The sequence below is a fragment of the Lepisosteus platostomus genome, chromosome 10 (genome assembly GCF_059453375.1).
Source record: "Lepisosteus platostomus isolate fLepPlt1 chromosome 10, fLepPlt1.hap1, whole genome shotgun sequence".
Classification (NCBI taxonomy): domain Eukaryota; kingdom Metazoa; phylum Chordata; class Actinopteri; order Semionotiformes; family Lepisosteidae; genus Lepisosteus; species Lepisosteus platostomus.
In genome coordinates this window covers 43,861,110-43,883,861 of record NC_142620.1, presented here as the reverse complement: position 1 = coordinate 43,883,861, position 22,752 = coordinate 43,861,110, and the positions used below count along the sequence as shown (strand labels likewise).

The 22,752-nt window shown below is 39.4% G+C and overlaps 1 protein-coding gene across 9 annotated transcripts in view; it reads right to left on the bottom strand.

Moving 5' to 3' along the window:
- Positions 1 to 22,752, bottom strand: part of LOC148653757 (diacylglycerol kinase eta) — an 84,802-nt gene that overhangs the window by 10,081 nt on the left and 51,969 nt on the right. For 8 of the 9 annotated variants that reach the window (XM_088649099.1, XM_088649100.1, XM_088649105.1 and 5 more), the window contains 17 exons: positions 20,851 to 20,976; positions 19,709 to 19,811; positions 18,364 to 18,523; positions 17,159 to 17,267; positions 15,677 to 15,816; positions 14,731 to 14,812; positions 13,664 to 13,755; positions 13,092 to 13,191; positions 11,071 to 11,302; positions 9,861 to 9,962; positions 8,517 to 8,610; positions 7,557 to 7,664; positions 7,100 to 7,196; positions 5,137 to 5,244; positions 3,449 to 3,562; positions 2,612 to 2,746; positions 2,145 to 2,308 (listed from right to left, as the gene is read on the bottom strand). In XM_088649099.1, the coding sequence (XP_088505225.1) occupies positions 2,145 to 2,308; positions 2,612 to 2,746; positions 3,449 to 3,562; positions 5,137 to 5,244; positions 7,100 to 7,196; positions 7,557 to 7,664; positions 8,517 to 8,610; positions 9,861 to 9,962; positions 11,071 to 11,302; positions 13,092 to 13,191; positions 13,664 to 13,755; positions 14,731 to 14,812; positions 15,677 to 15,816; positions 17,159 to 17,267; positions 18,364 to 18,523; positions 19,709 to 19,811; positions 20,851 to 20,976 (2,066 nt within the window). The remainder of the gene's footprint in view (positions 1 to 2,144; positions 2,309 to 2,611; positions 2,747 to 3,448; positions 3,563 to 5,136; positions 5,245 to 7,099; positions 7,197 to 7,556; positions 7,665 to 8,516; positions 8,611 to 9,860; positions 9,963 to 11,070; positions 11,303 to 13,091; positions 13,192 to 13,663; positions 13,756 to 14,730; positions 14,813 to 15,676; positions 15,817 to 17,158; positions 17,268 to 18,363; positions 18,524 to 19,708; positions 19,812 to 20,850; positions 20,977 to 22,752) is intronic. The other variant, XM_088649101.1, reaches the window with a different exon arrangement.

The following is a 22,752-nucleotide window of genomic DNA, read 5'->3' as shown; positions in this document are numbered from 1 at the left end:
CAATCTGCTTACCCTTCAGGTGCCTGAAAGCAAAAACTGTGGCAGAAGCCTTTTTGCTCTCAACAGAGAGCTGCCATTAAGTGAAGAGCTTGTCATTTGCAACTGGCAGGAGAGTGGAGGATTTTATTGAGGTCAGAGAGCAAAACCATAAAAATCCCCTGAAACAAGGTTGGGGAGTGTAAATTTAGGAAGTTATCTTCAGAAAATCATCCTAAAATTTTGATTTAAATTTTGTATTTCAATTTAGGAAATTAAAATCAGCATTAGGATTTGCTTTGCTCCTGAGTGTTTTGGTTGTGATGCAATCATTTCCTTCGATCTCCCTATTTGATGCTCAAATGTTGCAGTGTGTATGCATCATCCACTCTTGGCTTTGAGCAAATACACAGATTCTGGATTTTCTGCTTGTTTGTCCAAAAGGGAAAGCAATCCTATAGAGCAGTGGTTCTCAAACTTTTTGGACCAAGTACCACCCCTAATCCAACCAAAGCATCCAAGTACCACCTACAACTCATCATCTCATAGGAACCCCAGCAATTCTCAATGACCAACATGACCGCGCGTGCACACACACTCACACATACATATAGTAAATATTATAATAATAAACTTTATTTGATATAGCGCCTTTAAAGGTGGCTTCTTAAAGTGTTTTATAGAAAACAAAACAACAACAAATAAAAATTAAAAAGCACCATTTCAGTGAGAGGGGTAAGCCTGTTTAGTCGAGCAAAGCAGATGTGAATTAATTTTTCGAGCCTTCATACAATTCACAACAGTCTTAACAGATTTTAAATCGTCAGGCATTGTCTTGACGGCAAAGGTCTCGCGGTGGATGTTGCAATGAAACCATTAATTTCTGGAGCAACCTCTCTAATTCGTGCAACTACACCGCTGTGTCGGCTTGTCATTGCTCTAGCACCGTCTGTACAAACTCCGACACATTTTATCCAGTCGATGCCATTCTCTTCGATAAATTCATTCAGAAGCTGAAATACGTGCTCTCCTGTAGTTCCTGTTGGTAGCGGCTTACAGAACAAAGTCCTCACGGGACGTACCCTCAAACTCGTATCTAACGTAAACGAGCAAATTGGCCAAATCGACTACAGACTCATCTAATTGCAGTTAAAAACATCTGCTCATCTTAACGCGCTCTGTCAGCGTACTTTTGATATAATCCTTCATTTCAATAATTCTATGAATGACTGTGTCTTTCAGGGGGGGCAGCAGGTTGAGCTGTTCAGCAGCTTTTTCTCCACACATAATAGTGTGGGGCTTACCTGCTTTAGCAATCCGCAAGCTGCATTTTTCCACGTTTCTGTTTTTATTTCAGTGTTTATTTTAAGTAATTATTTCATGCGCATGGAAGAGAAACACAGAGACGCTCCGTGTATTTTTCTCAAATTAACTTAGAACAGTTCTTAAATATTTTTCTGTTATTTTTCACGCTTTCCTGTACTCACAAGATTACCAGCGTTCGTAGCACGCATTTCTATGCATTCCTGTGTTTACAACGTTGGCATTGTTCCAAAATCACGCACATTCTCCTTTCTCCCTATTTGCTGGAGATACAGTAGCTTTTTTTAAATACAATTGGTCACTTGCGTCCGTAGCACGCATTCCTACAGAGTGGTATAGAATTACAGAGTATCTCTTGTGTCCACTGAAGTATAAGCGCGCACTGTATCGTAGTACGTAAGCTGCGTATTCGACACGTATAAAAATACAAAATATGAAAACCCGTCCCGATTTTTTCAGCGCACACAACACAGTTCCAGGGTCATTTTGCGTACCACCTGGCGGCACGCCACGTACCACTACCGGTACGCGTACCACAGTTTGAGAACCACTAGAGACATGATATGAGACCTAGGAAAAGCCTCTTGATTCAGATTGCCCTGGCGATGCTGTGACTGACATCATTGGCGTCAGTACATGGAAAGGCTATCTGACTGCTGTGGAGGAATCTGTAGGCATAAGGGCTGTCTGACCACATGGGCAGAGTGGCAGTGGAGAGATATGTAGATATAGGGGCTGTCTGACTAATTGATTAGAGGGGCAGTGGAGAGATATGTACAGTAGATATAGGGACTATCCTGGGGCAGAGGTGCTGGGCAACAGCCTAGGTGGAGGGGTTGTCTGACCTGTTGATCAGGGTGTCTGCCTCCTGGCCCAGCTGCTGCACCAGCACATACTCCTCCTCTGTCAGGTACTCCATAGACTGCTGGGAGTTGAGTCTTGGCCTTGACGGTCGGTAACCGTCACACTTCCTCTTGTCCTCCCATGACTTCAGGGTGCTCTCAAAGGCCTGTGTCAATTTGAGAACAAATGAAAAAAGAATTCATGTAGTATGAGAAAACGGGGACGAGAGAAAGCATTTGTCAAATATCTTCATAGCAGCATAACGATCTAGAAGCACAACAGCTCAGCTCTACACATGCAGTGTCTTTGTCATCCCCTGCTTTCTGCTTCACACAGGTAGAGTAACTGTTTTCTGAACTGCACATTGGGAAGTAACTCTTCAGCGGCATCTTCTAGGTGCCATTTATTTGACTTCAGCAGGGCTCTTTAGCTGTTTGCTCCTCCAGGCCCTTGTGGAACCTGATCCTACCCTGTCTCTTGTGAGCATCTGGGCACGGTTCTTGTGGATGATCTTGACGATTCCTGGGGGCTGAATCCAGGCTTCGCCATCCACTTGCACAGGAACCCCTTCGTCTCCCAGGATGGTTATCTTCACTGCTCGGCACTGTCAGAAAACACAGGAGTCAACAGGTTGACGAAAAGCTGAAGCCCCACTTGTTAACACACGGGCAGGCCAAACATACTTTCCTTTCTTCGCATAATGCTGAAACCAGGTGGGCATCCCCAGTTTTAAGGGTCTCTTGTTTTCATTTCCATTGGCATCCTTATCAATTAGATCAAATTTTTTTTACAACTCAACCACTATTTTTAGGACTTACATAAAGGTGGTCCATACAAGAGACACTACCTACTACACTGGCCCACTGTTGTCTTCATTCTTGAGAATAAAATGGAATCAGCTATTTTATCAGGGGAAGGGGGACAATAAGTGAAGTAAGTGATAAGACTAACTAATTCGCTGCACTTTCAGACTCTGTCTCATCACATTTTTCAATACCTTCAATTGCACTGTCAGTATTTTATAGGACTCTATGTAACAGGAAGTTACCGTGGTTCCAGAACTGGAATCATTAGCCATTCTAGGAGTCAATCACTGAAAATCAGCAAAAGTAACAGAAATGCTAACTGTGTAGTGCTGCTTTTAATGTTTCTATTACAGTAAAGGGCAATACTGCACTGTACAGAGGCTTGACTTGACTCACTAGCTCTGGAAGAAGGACAAGTCCCAATACATCTAGAGCACACCTGGACTGAAGTTTCTTGTGCCAGTGTGATATGTGGCAGCTGCTACGATCTGAGCTCTCACCTGTGCTATGCGATGATGTTGCAGATTTATTACTCGGGACATAGCCATCTGCATGCTCCCAAACACTGCCACTACTTCCAGCTTCTTGTCATCAAAGGATGGGGCCCCAAAGTTCTGAAATAATGAGCATGTGTTAACAGTGACAGTGCTGCCAAGACCACTGCCAAGCTCCTCCGCTGAAAGGTTTATTTAATTAAACTTAAGAGTAAGCAAACAAACAGCTCATTCATCTCTGCCCCCAAATGCATTGCATCTGTAGCAGACGAAATATTTAGTGTTGTTTAGCTTTAATGTCTAGCTTGCTGATATTCTGTCTGGTCAAGGAGTCAATATTAAACATGGAAATGAGATTCGAAGCAAATTGGAAATTGTGAATTTGAACATTGTATGAAATATTAAGGAACACAGAATTGGACTTTCCTGAAGACAATTATTTCACTTTCAGAAGAATGGTTACAACTGACAACAGCATGCCATTTGACAGCATGCAGGCTAATTATCCAGTTATTAGTGGCTAACTGATCCTTGAAACCCATCTGTGCCCTTTAAAATCATGATTTCTAAGAGTAGCAGAAATTAGTTTTCTTGTAGCGAAATGCAGCCAGCAAGGAATTTAAAATAATGCAAGGTGATTTGTGTAGCATAGAGTTTTAATAATAATCTACAATTAAATCAAAGTGGGTTTTACTGGTACTGTATACAACACCTCAAGAAAGACAAATAGGGATTTCCATTCAAACATAAGTGTTTCTGAACCAGTGGAGGCCTGCAATATTGAAAGTATTGGTATAAATATAGCAAGACTATTGATTTTATTGCAGAGACCACTATCATGCAAAACACTCTTCAGCAGACATCAATCAGTCCATTATACAGTAACTCTGCAGCCTCCATTACATAGGATAACGTCCTGGTGTATGAGACAAGAACAGGAAGTAATTTATTCTGGTTATGGTACAATTAAACTTCTCAAGTATTATTTACAAATCATGAAACACTTCAGATAATTCAATACTGTTGTTTTTAACTATAACAGGCCAAGTTCACAAAGTCAAATCAATTTAATTGCAACTTAGTTAAACTCTTTGCTAAACACAAATCACAAATTTGCAAGAAGGGAAGGTTTCAAAAACATTCAGAATTCTTTTATAGTGAAGTTATAGGTATGATCTGTTGTTTTTTTAAATCTCACAGTAGACATACAAACCTATTAACCATGTGCGACACAATTAAGTTGCCAGTGGATACAATTAATTTTAACACCCATCTTGCATTTGTTTGCCTGAATGTCATCCTTAAATATCGCCTGCAAGAATTTCAGATTTATTTTTAAAATACTCTGGAAGAGCAAAGCCAAAGGCTATCACCCTGAATCTTCAGAAAGGCAGAGGATTTTTTTTTAAGCAATCGAGAGACTTTCAGTAAGTAAGAATTCCATTGAAGCAGTACATGTACCGGTTACATATGGCAATAAAGTTCAAGTTCAAGTTCGATTAGATTCTGGTCGATTTCAGAAGAGATGTGTTTAATGAGAAATGTTCAGCTGATCATCCACTAGAAAGTCATGCAAACAGAGACAAGTATTAGAAAAAGCATGAAACACTTTCGGCAACATCGTGTAGGACAACAGAATCAATGAGGCCCACCAAGCTTTTAAAAGTGAAACAGAAAAATTAGAGGTTACTCACATTGTCCTCTTTGGTTCCCCCCCAGAAGTTGATTCCCCCAGCGTAACTTGGGATGTTGAGAACAGCCAAACCCTGAAGACTGGGCAATGACATAGGGACTCCATCGCACTGTGAATACACACATGGCAGAGTGCCAGGCAAAATTAATACTAAATCCTTTTTGATAAAGTGCATTTCTATATCAAAGACAAAACAAGTTACTTACAATCAAGGGACAGAATAGCACATACTATATAAAAAAATGATTTAAAATCTGACATTCTAAGCATTGCATCCCAAAACATAAAGTGTGTCATAACTACATGCAGGTAGCTGTGTCAGCATGTGTAGGCTGCAAAGCTATTACAAAGCTCTTACAAAGCTATTACAGCTGCTACATTAATACAGTATACACAGAGCCATGCCATTCCTGCATACACATAACAAGAGTTTGCAATATATTCTGCAGCAGATATGGCACACACACTAATGAAGGCACAATCTAACACGACACAAATTTCAAAATAAAGCAGAGACAAACTCCCCCGTGTTTAGGAGCTTGGCACCGAATTTCACCGGGGCCTGATGCAATTAATATCCTGTGGTAAACGTGGTATTGGGGGTTGACAATCTGACTAATTCAGAGTCAGAGTTCTCAAAAGCCAGAAATGTCTCTGTAAAGCAATCTCTTCACTGAATACACATAAGTCTCAGTATCTCAGACTCTACAATATCCAGAGCTCAATAAACCCCACATCACATTTTACTTGATAGTTTTTTTTATGAAATAAGAGTAACACAATTATTTTTTGATGTACAATTTATTTTTTTATAAAGAACAGCAGGAATATCAGGACAAGCGGATAATAAAGTGGCCATTTAAGTGTGAGCCATTCAGAACCACAGTTCTGGGCACCATGGCAACCTCAGCACACACAGTACATAAAACCACAGGAAGCAGACTTCTCAGCGCTGTGTCAAGACAGAAAGGCCGCTTTTTTCTCTGAAGTGGTGATAATTTGTCCCTTGAAAGGATTAAAATCTATTACAGAATCCTTTAACTGCAATTTAGGGGGCTTTCAAGCACCTTCAGGTTGTTTTTTAAGAAATTTGTTGTATTTCCTTTGGCATTTTACAGAAAATAAAATGGCTCAGTACTAAGTCTCCTGCTGGGCTTTTCTGTAAATAGATTCCTATAACTGAGAGGAAACTTTTTGTACAGCACCTTGTAAAAGTATTGTCCCCCTTTCCGATGATGTCTCATTTTGTTGAATTAATAAGATATACACATTTGTATACATATTTCTAATTACATTGTGAAGTCTCTCAAATAGGCAAAAGAAGATAAATTCCAGCAAAAAGAAAAATACAAAAGCAAAAAAAACTAAAATATGTTGATTTATAAGTATGAACATGAAACAAAAAGAAAAATTCTATTTCCTTGTCAGCTGTTTTTTGAGAATTAAATTAGACTTATTTTTTAAAGTATTTGCTTCTGATAAATTTTAGCTTGTTGGTTAATTGAGCAAAACGTTTAGTCTCTTGACTAGAGGAAACTGGTCACCAACAACTTCTAATACCCATAAAAAGTGTTCAACCGGAACATCAAGTTTTGATTACAAATATCCAACTACAAAAATGTATACAGTATGTCATTTGTAATTCAACAAAATAGGAATTCATTGGAAAGGGGAAAATACATTTTGACAAGGCACTGCATCTATTGTTACTCTACATGCTTCTTTAATTTCACACAGATTCATTCATCATAGACAAGACTTCCATAACAACTTATAATAAATGATAAAGTAAAAAAAATGGAATCTGAGGTGCAGTAACTTATGGGTGGTTTGCCAGCTGTCTTTTGACTGAACAGCAGTGACACAATATCAGCCCTTGAGTTTAAAGAGCTCTGAATGACAGCTGCTGGGTAGATTTCACTTAGCTTCTCTGCTTGGTGGGCTGATCCTGTAAAGGACTATACCTCCAGCTGTACACGTTGCTCCAGGTTCTTGTAGGTCTTTTGAAGCAGCTCCTTGGTTCCCAGCACTCCGTACCACATCATGTTCTTCGTGCGACTGCTGTGAAGAACAGTTGAGCACAGCGTAGCTTGCTGAGAAACATCTCTTACTGAATTACAGCTTCTCAAAATGAGGCAACCAGCATGACAGGACATGACGTTGAAAAGCTGTCGTAAGTTCCCAGATGTAGCCAGCATTATTTTAACATACTTGTTCGCCTGCTGGTACATTGAGGCGCTGTGAATTAAAATTTTAAAACGATCCACACATGTGCTATGTTTCTGTCTGAACAAGAAATCGATTGGCAAATGACATGCCAATGTTGTATAAGAGTAGTAACACTGTGATATTTACATCAAGGCCAGCTGCATGTATATACACCATTATGGTGCCCAAGGCGCCCATCAGATATACACTTACCTGCATTTTTTTGGATGCTCCTCCCTTTTGTTGTTGAATTCCAATGAAATTTTGGCATCCAGCCCAATTCCAAAGTAGTTGTTCATGACACATTTTTCAGTGCATTGCCTAGAACCAGAGACATGCCTGAATATACTGTGCTGTTCTGTGATGTCAAAGATGATACATACAAGATAGATGTTCTTAGTCTATAGTGTCATCAGAGCATTCTAATTATTGATAGAATATACACAGAAATGATTGATACTGTATATATACAATGGAATCAGAATATACTCTATCTGTACATATTTTCTGAAACCTATTCAAATTGAATCAGAGCATTTACTTGCATAAATGAGTTTCTGATTTAGGGCTCCATAACTAGTTATTTCAGGCCTCTTCACTGCCTCATAATTATGACTTAATAGTCGGTTTGCAATTTTGCTTTAGTTAAAGTCAAATGCATCAAATTCTATTACAAGTAGGAGCTCCAATTTCAGTTATAAAATGTAAATTGTTGCTTTTTGCCATGTACAGCATATCTACAGTACTCTTGTTAAAATACTGTATCTGAATATGGCTGGCTAGACAAGAAAAGCTTTCCTATATAGTGTAACCAGATGTTTTCAAAAGCTCTTCAAGCATAACTTTTTACCACACCTAGAATGTTTCAATTGTATTTATTTCTCAGGCAGAAAGCAAAAACAAGAATTTCCATTTGGTGTTGTGTTCCACTGTGTTCTGTTGTTTATTTATAACTGCCTGTGAACAAATGAAAGACCTAAACAGAATTCCATTGTTCTGATGAAGGTTTGAAATCAATTAGGAACAATATATAAAATCTCCCACTGTGGTGAGAACTGTCTTTAGAACTTTTCCAGCCCCGAGGATCACCTGCCTCCAGTGTCTAGCTGTTTCAGGTTAATACAGGTCTGTCTGAATGGGAGAATTCTGTTGCGTCACAGCTCCTATTCTTACATGGAGTTTGGGTCCTCAGTGAAATTATCACAGCTAAAGCTTTCTGACTTTTCCAGGAAGATGGAAGACGTGGTCGAAGACACCGTTCCCCGGCCTGTGGGAACAGAATAATGCTCCGTGAAAGATGTAATGTTGAAGTTGTGCATGGACACAGAACCACTCACTGGAAACTCCATGAAGACTTCTCCTTATTAAACATTTAGAATAGTTTGGTTTGTTTGCTCTCTTGGAGAGGGTTCAGGTTCTGGATTATTTAAAAATGGCATTAAATAAGTGATAATTGCATTTATTCATGCTAAAGAAGCTCAAAGCTCTTTGCATAAACTCTACACATACAGTATTCTGTAGGTGGGGCCCCACTTCACCCACCATCTGCAGATGCATCCACAGCATCCATTCTGCTTCAGCAGCCCCACTACACTGTAAATTACAAAGTGCATTAACAGCAGGAGGGCTGACGTAGCCCAGATTGTACAAACCCAAAGTGGAATTCAGAGGGGACCACAGTTTTATCACCCCTGCTCAATCAAAAACTACTCTGAAGTCTTTCATGATCAACCACTTAGGGAGTCTATTTAATATCTCATCCAAAATACAGCACCTCTTAAGAGCTAAATGTTCTTAGTCAGCATACTGGATCACTGCAAGTTTTGGTCGAGGGGGTAATGCAGATATTACTTCCCAGAGTGGCATTTAGACAGGACAGTGGGGTTTAATACCTCCACATTTACAAACGGCGCCATAGGATGTTTAATGACCAAGTGGTGTTGGTTCAGCCTTGGTTTCACGTTTCATTCCAAACAACATTACCTCCTAGACCACAGTGATCTTGGTCATCATACTATTGGATTGGATACAATTAGCTATGGGGAGGGACGCAACCTGCTGATTTATGAACATCACTTACAGCAGCTGCCTGGGTTTCTTGAGATGGTCTCCTATCCCAGCAAATGGCCAGGTCCAGCCTTGCTTAGTTTCTGAGATCTGCAAGGACCAGGCTACAAGGTCCTAACATCACTTCCAGACTGGAAACTGCCATGCTTCCACTCAACAACATGAAGATAGTTGTTGGAGTACCTATAGCATACGTACTACCCCATTGCACACTAAGTATACTGTAGATAACATCTTTGCTGGAGCAGGTAGAGACAGTATGTGAGGCTGTTCCTGGACTTGGGTTGAAGACAGATTGTTAGGATATGACAGAGTTTTCTGTTTGAAGCAATGCTGTATTTAAGAATTAGGATAGAAATAATGTTAGCATGAGCAATGTAAACTTTTACTGTATGCATATATGAAGCCACTTGAAATTAGTAAATGAAGTGAAGTACAAGCTATCCTTACGCTGCATATCAGTCTCTTTCAGATCCTCGCTATTCTCTCTCTTCATCGAGGAGGAGGAAGACATCCTGTAGACCTGAGTGTGCTTGTTCTGCTCATCCACCACTGAGGAAGAAAAGAGAGAAGAGCACAGAGATTCTGTAAAAGCACACACTGTATTCTTGCCAGGAGGGCTCTCCAGGATGAGAATGAGAAATAGCTTCTTCACCCTCTCAGGGACACTAATTGTCTTCATAAATACTGTAGCAGTAAGAACCACTTCAGAGATGAAACAGCCAGGATGGTACAACAGTTTATTTACTTTTATTTATTTCAGTTTAATGGTATCTCTTAGAAATTAAGCAGAAACTGCCTTTTCAAGAAAAAAAAACACACACAGATATTTGTTGTTGTGTATTCAATCAACTGAGGACAAGCTCAACTCTTGCCTCGGATCACCTCATCATTAAGTGACTCTGAGTCCCCAGGCAGCTGTACTCTACTGCACACCTACAGTAGGCAATACCTGCCAACTGCTATTACCTGAGCATGTCTGGCTCATTACCAAAGCTTAACCTTATTATTTTATTTTGCTTATGAAAAGATCAACACATGAAGCCAATTTCCTTGTGTCGGCTTATTCTTTTAGAGATTTTTACAACAGGACAGGTTGTGCTAAGACAGTAACTATGGAGCCAAAAGCAGCTAGGAGGCACTGTTAATCAAGGATGCTATTTCACTCAACATTGGTTGCTCTTGCCCATGCAACCACTAAGTATATATATATAAAAAACCCACTAGGTATATATTAACTATAACCTACTTATGTTCTGAACTGTGAGCTATAGCCTGCTTGAAACCCCTTCATTGGTGAGTAATTTCAACCATATAAGATAAGATCACTTTATTAGCCATATACAATTTCTTGCATTAGGAATTGGTCTTTTCCTTGCTTGCTCTCCATGAGACACAAAGACACACAGACAAGGAGAGAAGCTTGGGGTCAGAGCGCAGGGTCAGCCATTGTACAGAGCCCCTGGAGCAGTTGGGGTTAAGGGCCTTGCTCAGGAGCCCAACGGAGTAGGATTCTTCTGCGGCCACAGGATTTGAACCGGCAACCTTCCAGCCACAGGCGCAGATCCTTAGGTGATAAGGTTATTATAATGTTTCTCTGAATGCTGTGCAAGTGTTTGTAAGTGAATGCTTATATATATTAATGGTAAATAGAATATACCCTTTTCTGCTTGTTCAATGATCTGCCGGAGTGCTTTCTTCAGGCTGTTGGCTCTCAACATCAGCTGGTCCTTGGACTTGAAAGCCCTGGGAATGGGCTCTTCTGTGTTACCACTTTCTCCAGGCAGGACCTGGGGGAGGGGCAGGAGGGATCCAGCGGGCACTATCTCTGCCTCGGACTCCTCACTCAGCGCTTTTACCAGTGAATCCAGCTTCTCATTCAACAGCGCACACTGCAGGGGAAACAGTAAACACATTTATTCTGATAAAAATCTTCCATCCCAATATTTTTACAGATTAATTAGTCAAGTTTTTGTACTGAACTGTTCACTCAGAAGACCTTTTATCCTGGTATGGGTTTGTTAGATTTAGAGTGCTGAACTAGAAAGGAACAAGTAGAGTTTAATTGAACTCAATTAAAAAGAAGTAGTGAGATGCACAGTAATGAACAAGGCTTCAACTAGAAAGTATTGTCACACATGAGAAAAGATCCACAGCCAAAACACTTTGCAATTTATTAACAATGTTTCTTTTACAGTTCAGGGTGGAATTAACCTCTACTTTTTGTACGTCATTTATGGTGAACAAATCTTAAAGGAATTCTCCTCAGTGTTGTAATCTGTCAAGAGGTAGCTTTTTTCAAAATACTATTAACATAACACATGTTACAAATCAGAATAAGTCTTTTGGCTTTTTCAGCTGGTTTGATAGACACAAGCTAACTGATTCAATAATCTAGCTGATCCAGGCATTCCTGAAGGAAGCCTGAGTATCAGCTTTAACAATATAGTTGAGTCGTTTGTTCCATACTCCCACAATCCTTTGGGTAAAAAAGTACTTCCTGTTCTCAGTTTTAAATGTATTCCATATAGATTTAACTTGTGTTCTTCGGTTCATTTTTCACTGTTCATTCTGAGGAAGTATTCTTGGTTGACTTTGTCAATGCTTGGATAGTTTTGAATAATTTTATCAGTATTTTTCAGTTTTATCAAGTCCCCTTAAAGCCTTTTCTGTTCAGCAATACAAAGGTTCAGTTCTGTCAGTCTGTCAGTGGAGGACATTCTTAAAGTATGTTTGTTCTCTTCTGGACTGATTCCAGTTCAGCTATGTATTTTCTACAATATAGTAATAAAAATTGATTATATAATTGTATAATTTTAACATAACATCTCTTGATTTAAATTCTACACATCTAACTACACATCTTATACAGTCCTCGCCTTTTTGTTTGTCTTTTTATTGCTTCTGCACAATGTCTAAAAGATGTAAACAATGTATAAATATAAACACCTTAATCTTTTTTAATAAACAGCCTCTTCCATCTCAGTAATTATGGGTTTTACAGTTAATGTTTTTACTACCTGCATGCAAAAACCTGTGCTTGTCAACATCAAAAATTATCTTCCAAATGACTGCACAGTTTCTAAGTCTTTTAGAATTTCATTTGCTGCTTCTATAGTTTTTTTATCCTTCTAGTTGTGTATCATCTGTAAACTTGACTAGTGTACACATTTTAGCTCAATCTAGGTCATTGGCATGAATTCAGAAGAACGCTGGTCCTGGCAAATATGCTCCAATTTGAGCATTCATCCCGTATCTATTTTCTCTGGGTTTGACCTTGCAAACTCAATTCCCAAATGCATTTCCCTGTAATTCGAGAATGAATTTTTTATGTAAAACATAACTAAATTAAACAATTCTAAATTTAATACACTGAATTAAACTAATTTTGTTGAATGTGTATCTTCATGGAGACGGCAACAAGACCAACAGAGAATACCATCTACACCCATGATAAGACCAAGACAATGATATAGAAATACAGTAATAATGTTCAATAGAAAATGATTCTAATTTCCAAGCTTGCCTCTGCATAAACTTATTTGAATCATGTACTAGTAGTATTGCTCTGTTATCCACAGTTCCATTGTCTTGTGCTTGAGCTCTTCCACAAAGTGGATATTTCAATACGCTTACTTATTTCAAGTTGATGGTTTTTTCACAGCTGCTGCTGTTTCTCACCTTTTTTGCCATCGCATCAGCCTCTCCCTTGTTCTCTGTGGCTTTTTCATATGCCTTACCCACTTCGGACACAAAGTCGTTCACTGTGCCACACAAGAACCTGAAGAACGACACCCAGCACGCACAAAGTGAATGTGCTGCTCATTCTAATTGATATGCCAAAGAAAACAATCAAACAGTTCACAAGCGATTCTTTAAAATGCATCAGTCAAAAAAATCAGTAAAAAGAAAAAATCTTTTGAAAAAGTAAGTTCTAAATAATGTACTTATAACCCACCAGCAGTCAATTGCCACTTCATGTGACCCTGTATAACATTTAGGAACAATTGGCTATTAATTATGTAATGGAATGAATTGTCATCTATGCAAGAAATAATGAATTGCTTGACCCCTTCAATGGGACAGGCTGAAAGCCTGAGATTTGAGTGCCTGAGTTGCAAACATTTTATTGTTGATTTGTTCATACACGTAAAATTTAACTAAACAGTTGATATGTGTACACATGATAAAAAGCACTCAATGCAAATCTCACGATCCCTGATCTGCAGAAAGAGGGAATTTAAAAGACTTACTTTGCTGAGGAAATGACGTCTGAGTGTTTGTCTGAGTCCAGGATCTTTGTCAGGTGGGTAGCCACAGAGTCAGCATAGTGAGTCATCTGCGCCTGAGTCAGAAACAGTTTGCATGTAATTCTCTCTGGACTCCAGCAGTTTATGTGCAGCATTCAAATACAGACACACAAGAGTCCTGTCAGTGCTTGAGTGTGCACAGCGGCCCCGTATCTGGGTGTGCTCACCAGTCCTGTCATGGTCTCAGTGTGCACAGCGGTTCTGTCACTGTCTCAGTGTGCACAGCGGTCCTGTCATGGTCTCAGTGTGCACAGCGATCCTGTCAGTGTCTGAGTGTGCACAGCAGTCCTGTCAGTGTCTGAGTGTGCACAGCGGTCCTGTCAGTATCTGAGTGTGCAAAGCGGTCCTGTCAGTGTCTAAGTGTGCATAGCAGTCCTGTCAGTGTCTAAGTGTGCACAGTGGTCCTGTCAGTGTCTGAGTATGCACAGCGGTCCTGTCAGTATCTGAGTGTACACAGCGGTCCTGTCAGTGTCTGAGTGTGCACAGTCGTCCTGTCAGTGTCTGAGAACATACTGGAGCATAATGGATTTGCATGTCAGCCACATGTGTAAAGCAATTTAGGATCTTTAGGGATGAAAAGCATTATAATCATTTAAATAATTATTTTTCCTTATTGTTACCAACGGTTGACTTATAGTCACCCTTCAGTCACAGTATTGTCACCCTTCAAATCCTACAACAGCATTTACTAGTTTATTAAGAGATATCAGATTTAACACTGATATCTAGTATATTCAGTTCTGATTCTGATATAAATTTATTTGAAAGTCACATATCCTCTCATGGCAACTAGATTTTGAGCAGCATTACTTTTAAAATCAAACGCTAAAACAATGACTGTTCTGTGATACTTAGAGAAACATTGGTTACTGAGCCATCAGCAGGTGTATTTGACACACTCTTTTTCACTAATTATATGACCTCCTGAGACCACTGCCTTTACTGCAGTATTACCCAGCACCATTGGAGATTATGGTGTTTCTGCCGACTTTCTGACTCTGTGTTTCTACCTGAAGAGGCGAATCATAGTTCTCCTCTTTGATGGATGGAGAGGACTGTTTCATGGGAACTTCATATGTGAGGATGCTCCACCTGCAAGGAAACAGTTATTAAAACAATCAAAGGAAGCAGACTCTAACAGCAGCACTATTCCTAGAGTACAGTCTACAGTGGGTGATCCATGTTTAAGGCATCACTCCTTACTTAGGATTCTATTCCAAATACGTTCCGTAACCAAATGCAGTTGCTATCCGTGAGTGTGTGATTGTTTTCTGGAAGCTTTGCAGAAATAATATTTTGTGGGTTACAAAAAGATAAAAAACCTGTTTTAAACCTTTTTTGATAACCCAGTCAGACATTTAATTGCATTGGATATTCTTTAGGTCATGAAGTTTAATTAAATTTTTTCTACAATTATTGAAGCTAAAATACATTCAGATTCTGGACTACACAAATGTCAAATTGTTGTGCACAAAACGTCAATTAAAACCACTGCAATTGGTATTGTGAAAGCACAAATCAGTATACCTAAAGTGAGGTAGCAGATAAAATGATACAACCGTTTAATTCAGATCACATGCATATCCCCAACATATATTCTTGAGGAACAATTTTACAGTTCGCTGCTAAGGGCTTTAGTATAAAAGGTGGAGAAGGTTCTGTTACAGATGAATAAACTACACTGGCCTGTTGGCTGAGATATAGTCAAAGATTCACTCCTGGTCTTGAAGCAACAGCGCTGTAGGTTTAGTAAGAAAGATCAGAGATTCAAATAGTTCAATATGATCAATTTACCAATATATCTATCTAAAAAATCGATAATTGATTCAGCAGCTCTAGTTGTTATTTAATAGATACAGGACCCAAAGCCTTAGACTTCTGCAGCCTTTTTTACAGGTATGAACCTGTGTGTTTGCACAGGGCAATTCTTCAAAAAAAGAAACCATCTCCCGATACCTGTCCAGCATTTTCGTAGTGGCTCGTTCCAGCTTCTCTAGAATCTGCAGGAGCTGGGCGTCATCGTCACACAGTCCCCCCCAGCCCAGGACGCGTGCCAGATCGTTGCCTGTACCCAGTGGCAGCACTCCCAGCTGGCACTTCAACACACAGACAAGAAAGAGAAAGCATGGTGGGCACCAGTCGCACTGTGGACGATATAACTCACTGATGTCCACAACCAACTGTGACCTTCACAGAGCCCTACAGTAATCTCCTTCTGGTACAAGTACCTTCTCTAGAACAGAAAAAAAAAAATCTGTGGAATATTAAAGACTATGAAACACTGCCTCTCAAATCAATTTCTGGGCAAATCATTTTTATCTCAAATTGCTTTCTCTGTACTCTTTGTGACGAAGGGCTGTTGCAAGCCAGTGTTTCATGAACGCTGGTGAAGTCTTTCATAAACGCTCATTGTTTGCTTTTCATTCCAGAAAAGATAAGGTCTTTTGTTTATGTATCTATCTTAAGATATTATGGTAAATAGGCATTGTTGATTTATGTATTAGCTATTGAATTTAGGCATAACATAAGCTCCAGCTGCCCCTCGACCCTGAATTGGAAGAAATGTTTACAAAATGGATGGATGGATTTATGTACAGTATTACCGGTTGAGGACCCAGAGTGTTGTCCTTGTCTCCAGTCTGTTCCACCATTTTGTGTGGATTTTCAGCCCCTGCCTAAACTCTGGTTTAAATTCAGGCTAACCTGTCCATCAAGAGGATGCAGGTGCAGTTTGGGGTATTTAATCTAGTGTAGTAAATTAATACTAGTGGTGTAGCAACTTTCTTTAGTCCTGATTTTTATGGTGTAACCTTGTTTTTGTTGTCACAGAGCCAAACTATGGAACCATAGGTCTATTCTGAAGAATACCAGTAGGAAAATTCCTGAATGAAACTGCAGTTTGTTATTTTGTTGAATGTTTGCCGTTCTCTTTTGAACTTTGAGCTACACAAGAGCACTACCACTAAATGGACACTTTTTCATCTGGCCTATATTTTTATGACTTCTGTAGCCACCCCTGGACTTACTGCCAGGTAGTTTAGTCACATTTGCAGAGTATCAGGGATGGCAACTAAGCATGTTAATGGACGCAAATCCATTTTAGGTGAATAGAACTTTCTGCCTGACACAAAATTCAAGTTCTGCATAATCTCATTCATAAAAAAACCCGATTTTTCTTATCTGCAGGGACATTATTTTCTAGCAGATTTCAAGCTGTATTTGGGAACATGTTGTATCATAGCCTAAGATAAACTTCAGATAATCTGTTTGAACCGTCAGCAGGAACAGCTAACTGTTAGCTAACGGTGTTCTTAAGACACGTGAACAGGTCGCCTCCTGGAGAATCGTGTTGCCAATGAAAACAGTTACTAGTTGTGTGGTGGCCGGGAAAAGTATGATCAACACACACACAGAATTCTAGTTCCTCCCCTGCCTTACCTGCTTGTGCAGCCCCAGTTTGTCCAACTCTGAGAGCACCCAGCCCACACTGCCATCCCCTCCGCACACCAAGATACGGAAAGTAACAAACTTCTGAAAAAGGCGCAGCCTAGGAAAAAGAAATGAGAATAAAGTCAGGTGCATCTTAAACACAATCTTACTTCTTCATGAAGACTTCTGCATTTCTACATTTGTTGGATCTTTTGTCACAGAAGCTTTCTTGGACGTGTTTGTGGTGCTTTAGAACGATGGTAGTTTTAGTGTCCAGGTGTAGCACATCTTCTCGGACAGCTTTTACAGGCACATCTCCACCACCTGCCTTAAACACACACTACTAGATATCAAGCCCATCACAATGAAATACATGTTCTTGGTGCGCAGATAAGCTCAGTCTATAGCACATGGTATTCAATTAGCCTGCAACATTGATACACATGCTATTTTATTAGTATTATGTCTTTATTCACGTCATCAACATGGCTGGGTAGATTATTTCATATTCCCACTACCCTTTGTGTAAAGAAGTGCCTTCTGAAATTAAACTGAAAATCTGGACAGAATCAGGAATGCTGCCTGTGCCAAGTTGAACAACTGGTAATGTTAACTGATAACATGGCTCTGGGCATGATGAGTCAAAGCCAGCTTCAGCTCTTCCAGGCATTGGAAACCCTCCCATGCTAAGGCCATCTGTGCAGATGTGATAAGACTACATCTGAAGGAGTGGAGAACCAATTGGCTTGGGGCACACATCTGCCAAGACATTCAGAAATTTAGAATGGAAAGGTGAAAAATTCAAAGAAAGTCTGCGACGGAGACACATCGAATAATGTTTTTTTTTCTGAGGGAAACATAAAAGGACCAGGTAATTAAAATAAATCTGAACTTTATACCAGACATGAAGCTCTTTTGTTTTAATGATAAAAGTTTTTCTGTGTAGTTTTTTCACATAGCTTTTATAATAAACATGTATAGTAATTTCATCCTTGCATATAAACTGATGATAATAGTAAAGCATAGTCGTTTTACAGTAGTAAAAGTCCTATAAAAGCGAATAAACTGAAAATTAAAAATAAAATACTTTTACTATTTCTTTCTTCAGTTTCTTTTTTAGACGTGATTTTCTTTTTACGTTCACCACTCGCACCACTCCCGCTGATTGAAGGAAATTACGCAAGCCTAGACGCCAATCTAGGAGCCCCACTCACCCAAGCTGCGGACCCCCGTTCATGAGGTCAAAGACCTGCGCGGGATTCAGCAGCTGCTTGAACCTGCGCAGGAACTTAACGCCCTGGTTGTCTCCACTCTTGGAATTGACCAGCACCAGCAGAGGACTGGAGCACGAAGGTGAGGTGGCTTTCCAGAACCCTGCCAGCAGACCAGAACAGAACTACATTAACACCTGGGTTCTTATTCAATGCACATTTACCTTCCCAATGAACATTTACAATTTACTATTACCCATTCTGTACATTCCTGGTTGGATTATTTTCTAACATGAAAGAAATGTGTAAGACAGGCAATTCGATTGATCCTTTGGATTTTTAATCATTAGCTTCGTCCTTTCCCCTGAGGGATCACATATTAAGATAAGATCACTTTATTAGCCATATACAATTTCTTACATTAGGAATTTGTCAACGGTTTGCCCCTGGATATATGGATGTCATTCTGAATGGAGTACCTGGAGCTCATGCCAACATATGGGTTACTGTTCATTTCCTAATGGAAGGGAATGACTGTTTTCCAAAAACATTTTAATTTGCAAGTATGCTTAAGAAGCAATGCAATTTGAGCAATATTGATTAATGTCACTGCTGGAACAGAGCCCCAGTTTCTGTCTCCAAGTTAATGCGCTCAACCCATTTGTAATTAATTTTGCAAATTTATCACTGTACTAATCCTGAGATTTGTTTCTGCCTTTTTTCAAGTCAATTGGTTTTATGAAAATCCAATAGCATTTCTGAATCATAAATATTGCAGATTACAGATTTATTAGCACTGAACAGCCTTGACTCATAAAAGGCAGGGTATCTCCTTGTTCAACACACATCTTCCACCTTCCTCTTAGTTAAAGGTCTTTACGTTCATTTTTAGTTGTGTGCTCACAAAATTGAGAAAATCTTGAAATCTAATAATGTTCATTGAGGAACTGTGAGCTAAACTGTTATTAAATCTTCAAGGACTAATCTACTATATCAGCATAACATGGTGGACTACAAGTTGGAAGGAGTAAAGGTCTTTGCAACTACTTCATAAAATTCATGGATGTAAAAATGAGTTAACCTGCTCAGAAGTGACAGTTCTAAACTTTCTAAATTCTCTCTCTCTACATACTGCTTTTCTACTCGAAAGCCAGAGCTGTACCAAACTGTGGCTTGCTGGAGAGTCAGAGAGAATGCATCTGGGAGATGACTCTGCAGTGCTGAGCTGGCAGAAGACGACGCAGTGAAAACACAGCATATCAATTATTGACTGAAGCCTCCTCTGCTCTCTTCTCTGATTGAAAAAGGCAGGTTGCTGTGGTGACTTGTGAAATTTCCCATTACTCACCATCAGAGTCAATACTGTTGAGGGCTGTAGGAGGGATGATGGACACTTTGCACTGCCCTAGAGGGCACCTCTTTCCAATCTGCTCCTTACAGCTGTTATGGACCTGCAAAAATAACCCAGAAGAACACCTGTGATGAATTTAATTTGGAGGAAATGTAAATATAGCCCCTACCCTGAGCTGAGAAACAGACCATCCTATTGATTGTCGGCCCCAATTTAAAAACATATTCACGAACAACAAATCTGGGCTCCAGATTGTCAAATTTATCTGTATGTATGTTTAGGATTATTTTTGGTGCCTATTACTTGCCCGAGACAGTCCGATTTAGAAAGATGTTGTCCGTACGTTCAGGTTCTCCAGCATCTGAGAGGTCACTGCTGGTCTGCAGCTACAGCAGCAATTAACCAAGTGACAATTTGCAGTCAATTTAAGTAATTCTGGAGAGTCATAGTCTTTTTCCTTGGAGCGGAAATGGGAGACGTATCCTAATTCTTCCTAATTCTTCTCGCTGTGCCAGATCCACTGGAAATGAAAATCCAAAAAATCTTTAAGACTCAGCCCATGGCAGGAATCCCTTTGCCCTTATCGGGAGAAACAAGAAGTGCAGACAACTTCCTTTGCCAAAACTGCCCATTGAGCCATTTGCCTTTCAATGTACCACACTGACATATGAGGAAATTCACTACCAGTTGGAAGAGCAATTTCCTTGCACTTGATGTCATGTGCACTGGAAAGTCACTGGAGATATTGCTCGAGACACTTTTTTACTTGGAGCTAAGAGAACCTTGAGCAATTAATTGCAGCCCTTGCCCTGCAGAAACAGAACTAACTTGAGAAATCCCATTCACAATCAGTCAGTCACATGACATCAACCTCAATTGATCAATTGTGAGCTTATGGGTGCTTGCAGGCTTGTACTGACATCATCTTTTCTGGATGAGCCACCCAGAGATCTAGGTCATCATTTTTTAACAACTAAGTATTTTTTTTCTTTTTAATTAATTCTAGAAAAGCAGTATATTTGAAGAAAAACATTATATCTGAGTAAAGTGGCAATGAAATATAAAACATCCAGCAGAAGCTACAGAAGAGTTTGTTTTGTGTTCTTGTTCATCAGTGGTGGAAGGTGAAGGTGACTCACAATAGCTTTGCACCACAGACACCTCCAGTCCTGCAGTCTGCGCACACTGCCACAGTTCCTGTCACACACCAAACACTTGGCACTCACTGGCAGGTTTCCCTCTAGCCACTGGTGAGGCATTGCCACCTGAGAAAAAATGAGACACAACAGTTCATCGACACCTGGGTGTTTCCTTTCGTGTCAAGTTTTGAGAATACTCTCCTTGTGAAAGAGGAAACAGGACTATAGAGCTGAGTGTGAGGCTCGGCATATACTGTAGGCCTACCTCTAAATTCTGCCTGGAGGGGTGCAACTGACTGTGCCCAGACTCCACATTCTGAAGTTATACTTTAGGCTACTCCGTTTGCAGTAGTTCTTTTACAATGTTGGTGTACGAACATGAGAAAAGAGGTTGAGAAATGAAAGAAACTACTCAGATCATCGAGTTCATTTAGCTGCTAGTACCTTATCGATCTGCAGAAATCAGATTAATTGTGTCTTGAAGGACGTTGTTATATTAGCTTCAGCAATACGGTAGTGTAGCTTGCTCTAGATGACTGGAGTGTGCTGCTTATGTCCTTAAGTTTGTGTTACATGTTGACTCTTAATAGTGAGTCAGGTGCCCTCACAATCTTCTTCTTTGTTCCTGACTAAACAGGTTCATTTTCTTCAGCCTGTCAGATGTTTTAGATATTCTTTTAAGCCCAGACATGTGTCTGTTTACTATTCCTTGCACTGATTTCAGAGCAGCTCTATCTTACAGTATGTGTGGTGTGGGGATACATTCATTATACATTCATTCTTTCTTTTTATTCTATTTGTTTTTTTATTCATGCTCCCTTAAGGTGTCTAGAGAAGCAAAATGAATTTTCACCATAAGCTTTTCATTCTTTTTCACAAGTGCCATCTTCAAGATCAGTTTTACCAATTTTTATGTAGTAATAGTTCATGTTTTTGCTACCTGCACATAATAACTATTGGCTTGTCTACATTAATTGTGTTTTCCTAGTCTTGCCTTTTGTCAAAAGGTTTTGAGCTTCTTTAGTGTCACTTTCTGGTACAGTATGAAACTTCCTGATATGTTCATGTGTTGGAAGTTGGAAGGCATGGTGGCCAAATGGATAAGAAAGATAATAAAAAATCATATATATCATATACTGTTTTATAAGGTACAGAAGAATTTCTCTGAATCCTCTCTATAAACACAAGTGAAGATACTGTATGCCTTCCAGGATCAGCGTGAATCTTCTTTTATTGGAAAGGAGAGCAAGACACTCACTTGTCTTACTTTTGTAGTGTTTGGAAATCACAGTCTGCCGTTTGCCCATTTCTCAATAGTTCTAGTCCTCACAAAAATCACTGAGAATCCTAAAGCATCTAATTTATATACAGAAAGAACAGTATTCTTTAATGTGAAGTATGGAATGGCATGACATGAGATAAGATTATAAAATGGTTTTCTTCAAAGAAGCAATTTGCATTAATACAACACTTAGTCTATGTCATTATGGAATGCTGGGTGTCTGAATCACACTGTGAAATGAACATACTGTGGTCAGCCTGATTCATTTTGATACAAACTAAAATTTGTTCAGAAGAAGCTGGAAAAAGATCAAACATCAGTTCCCTTAAGCTGGATGCAAAGAAAGTTCTTCCTTACTGTCTGTAGATTTTTTTAATTTAGCTTTAACACATGATAAGACATATATGTAACACTTTTTCTATTAAGTTAGTGCTCCAAGGATACAAATTGTTGTGAAAAGATTGTGTTTGTGTTACACCTGAGAAATTCGTAATTCAAAGCTGCTGGCCATTTTGAGATCTTGCATTGGTAATGTAATCTTGTAACTAAGTGAATTGTGTCTGTTGACAGACAAGTTCCTTCCCAAGTTTGGTATACCAAGCCTGCAAATTACATTTGCT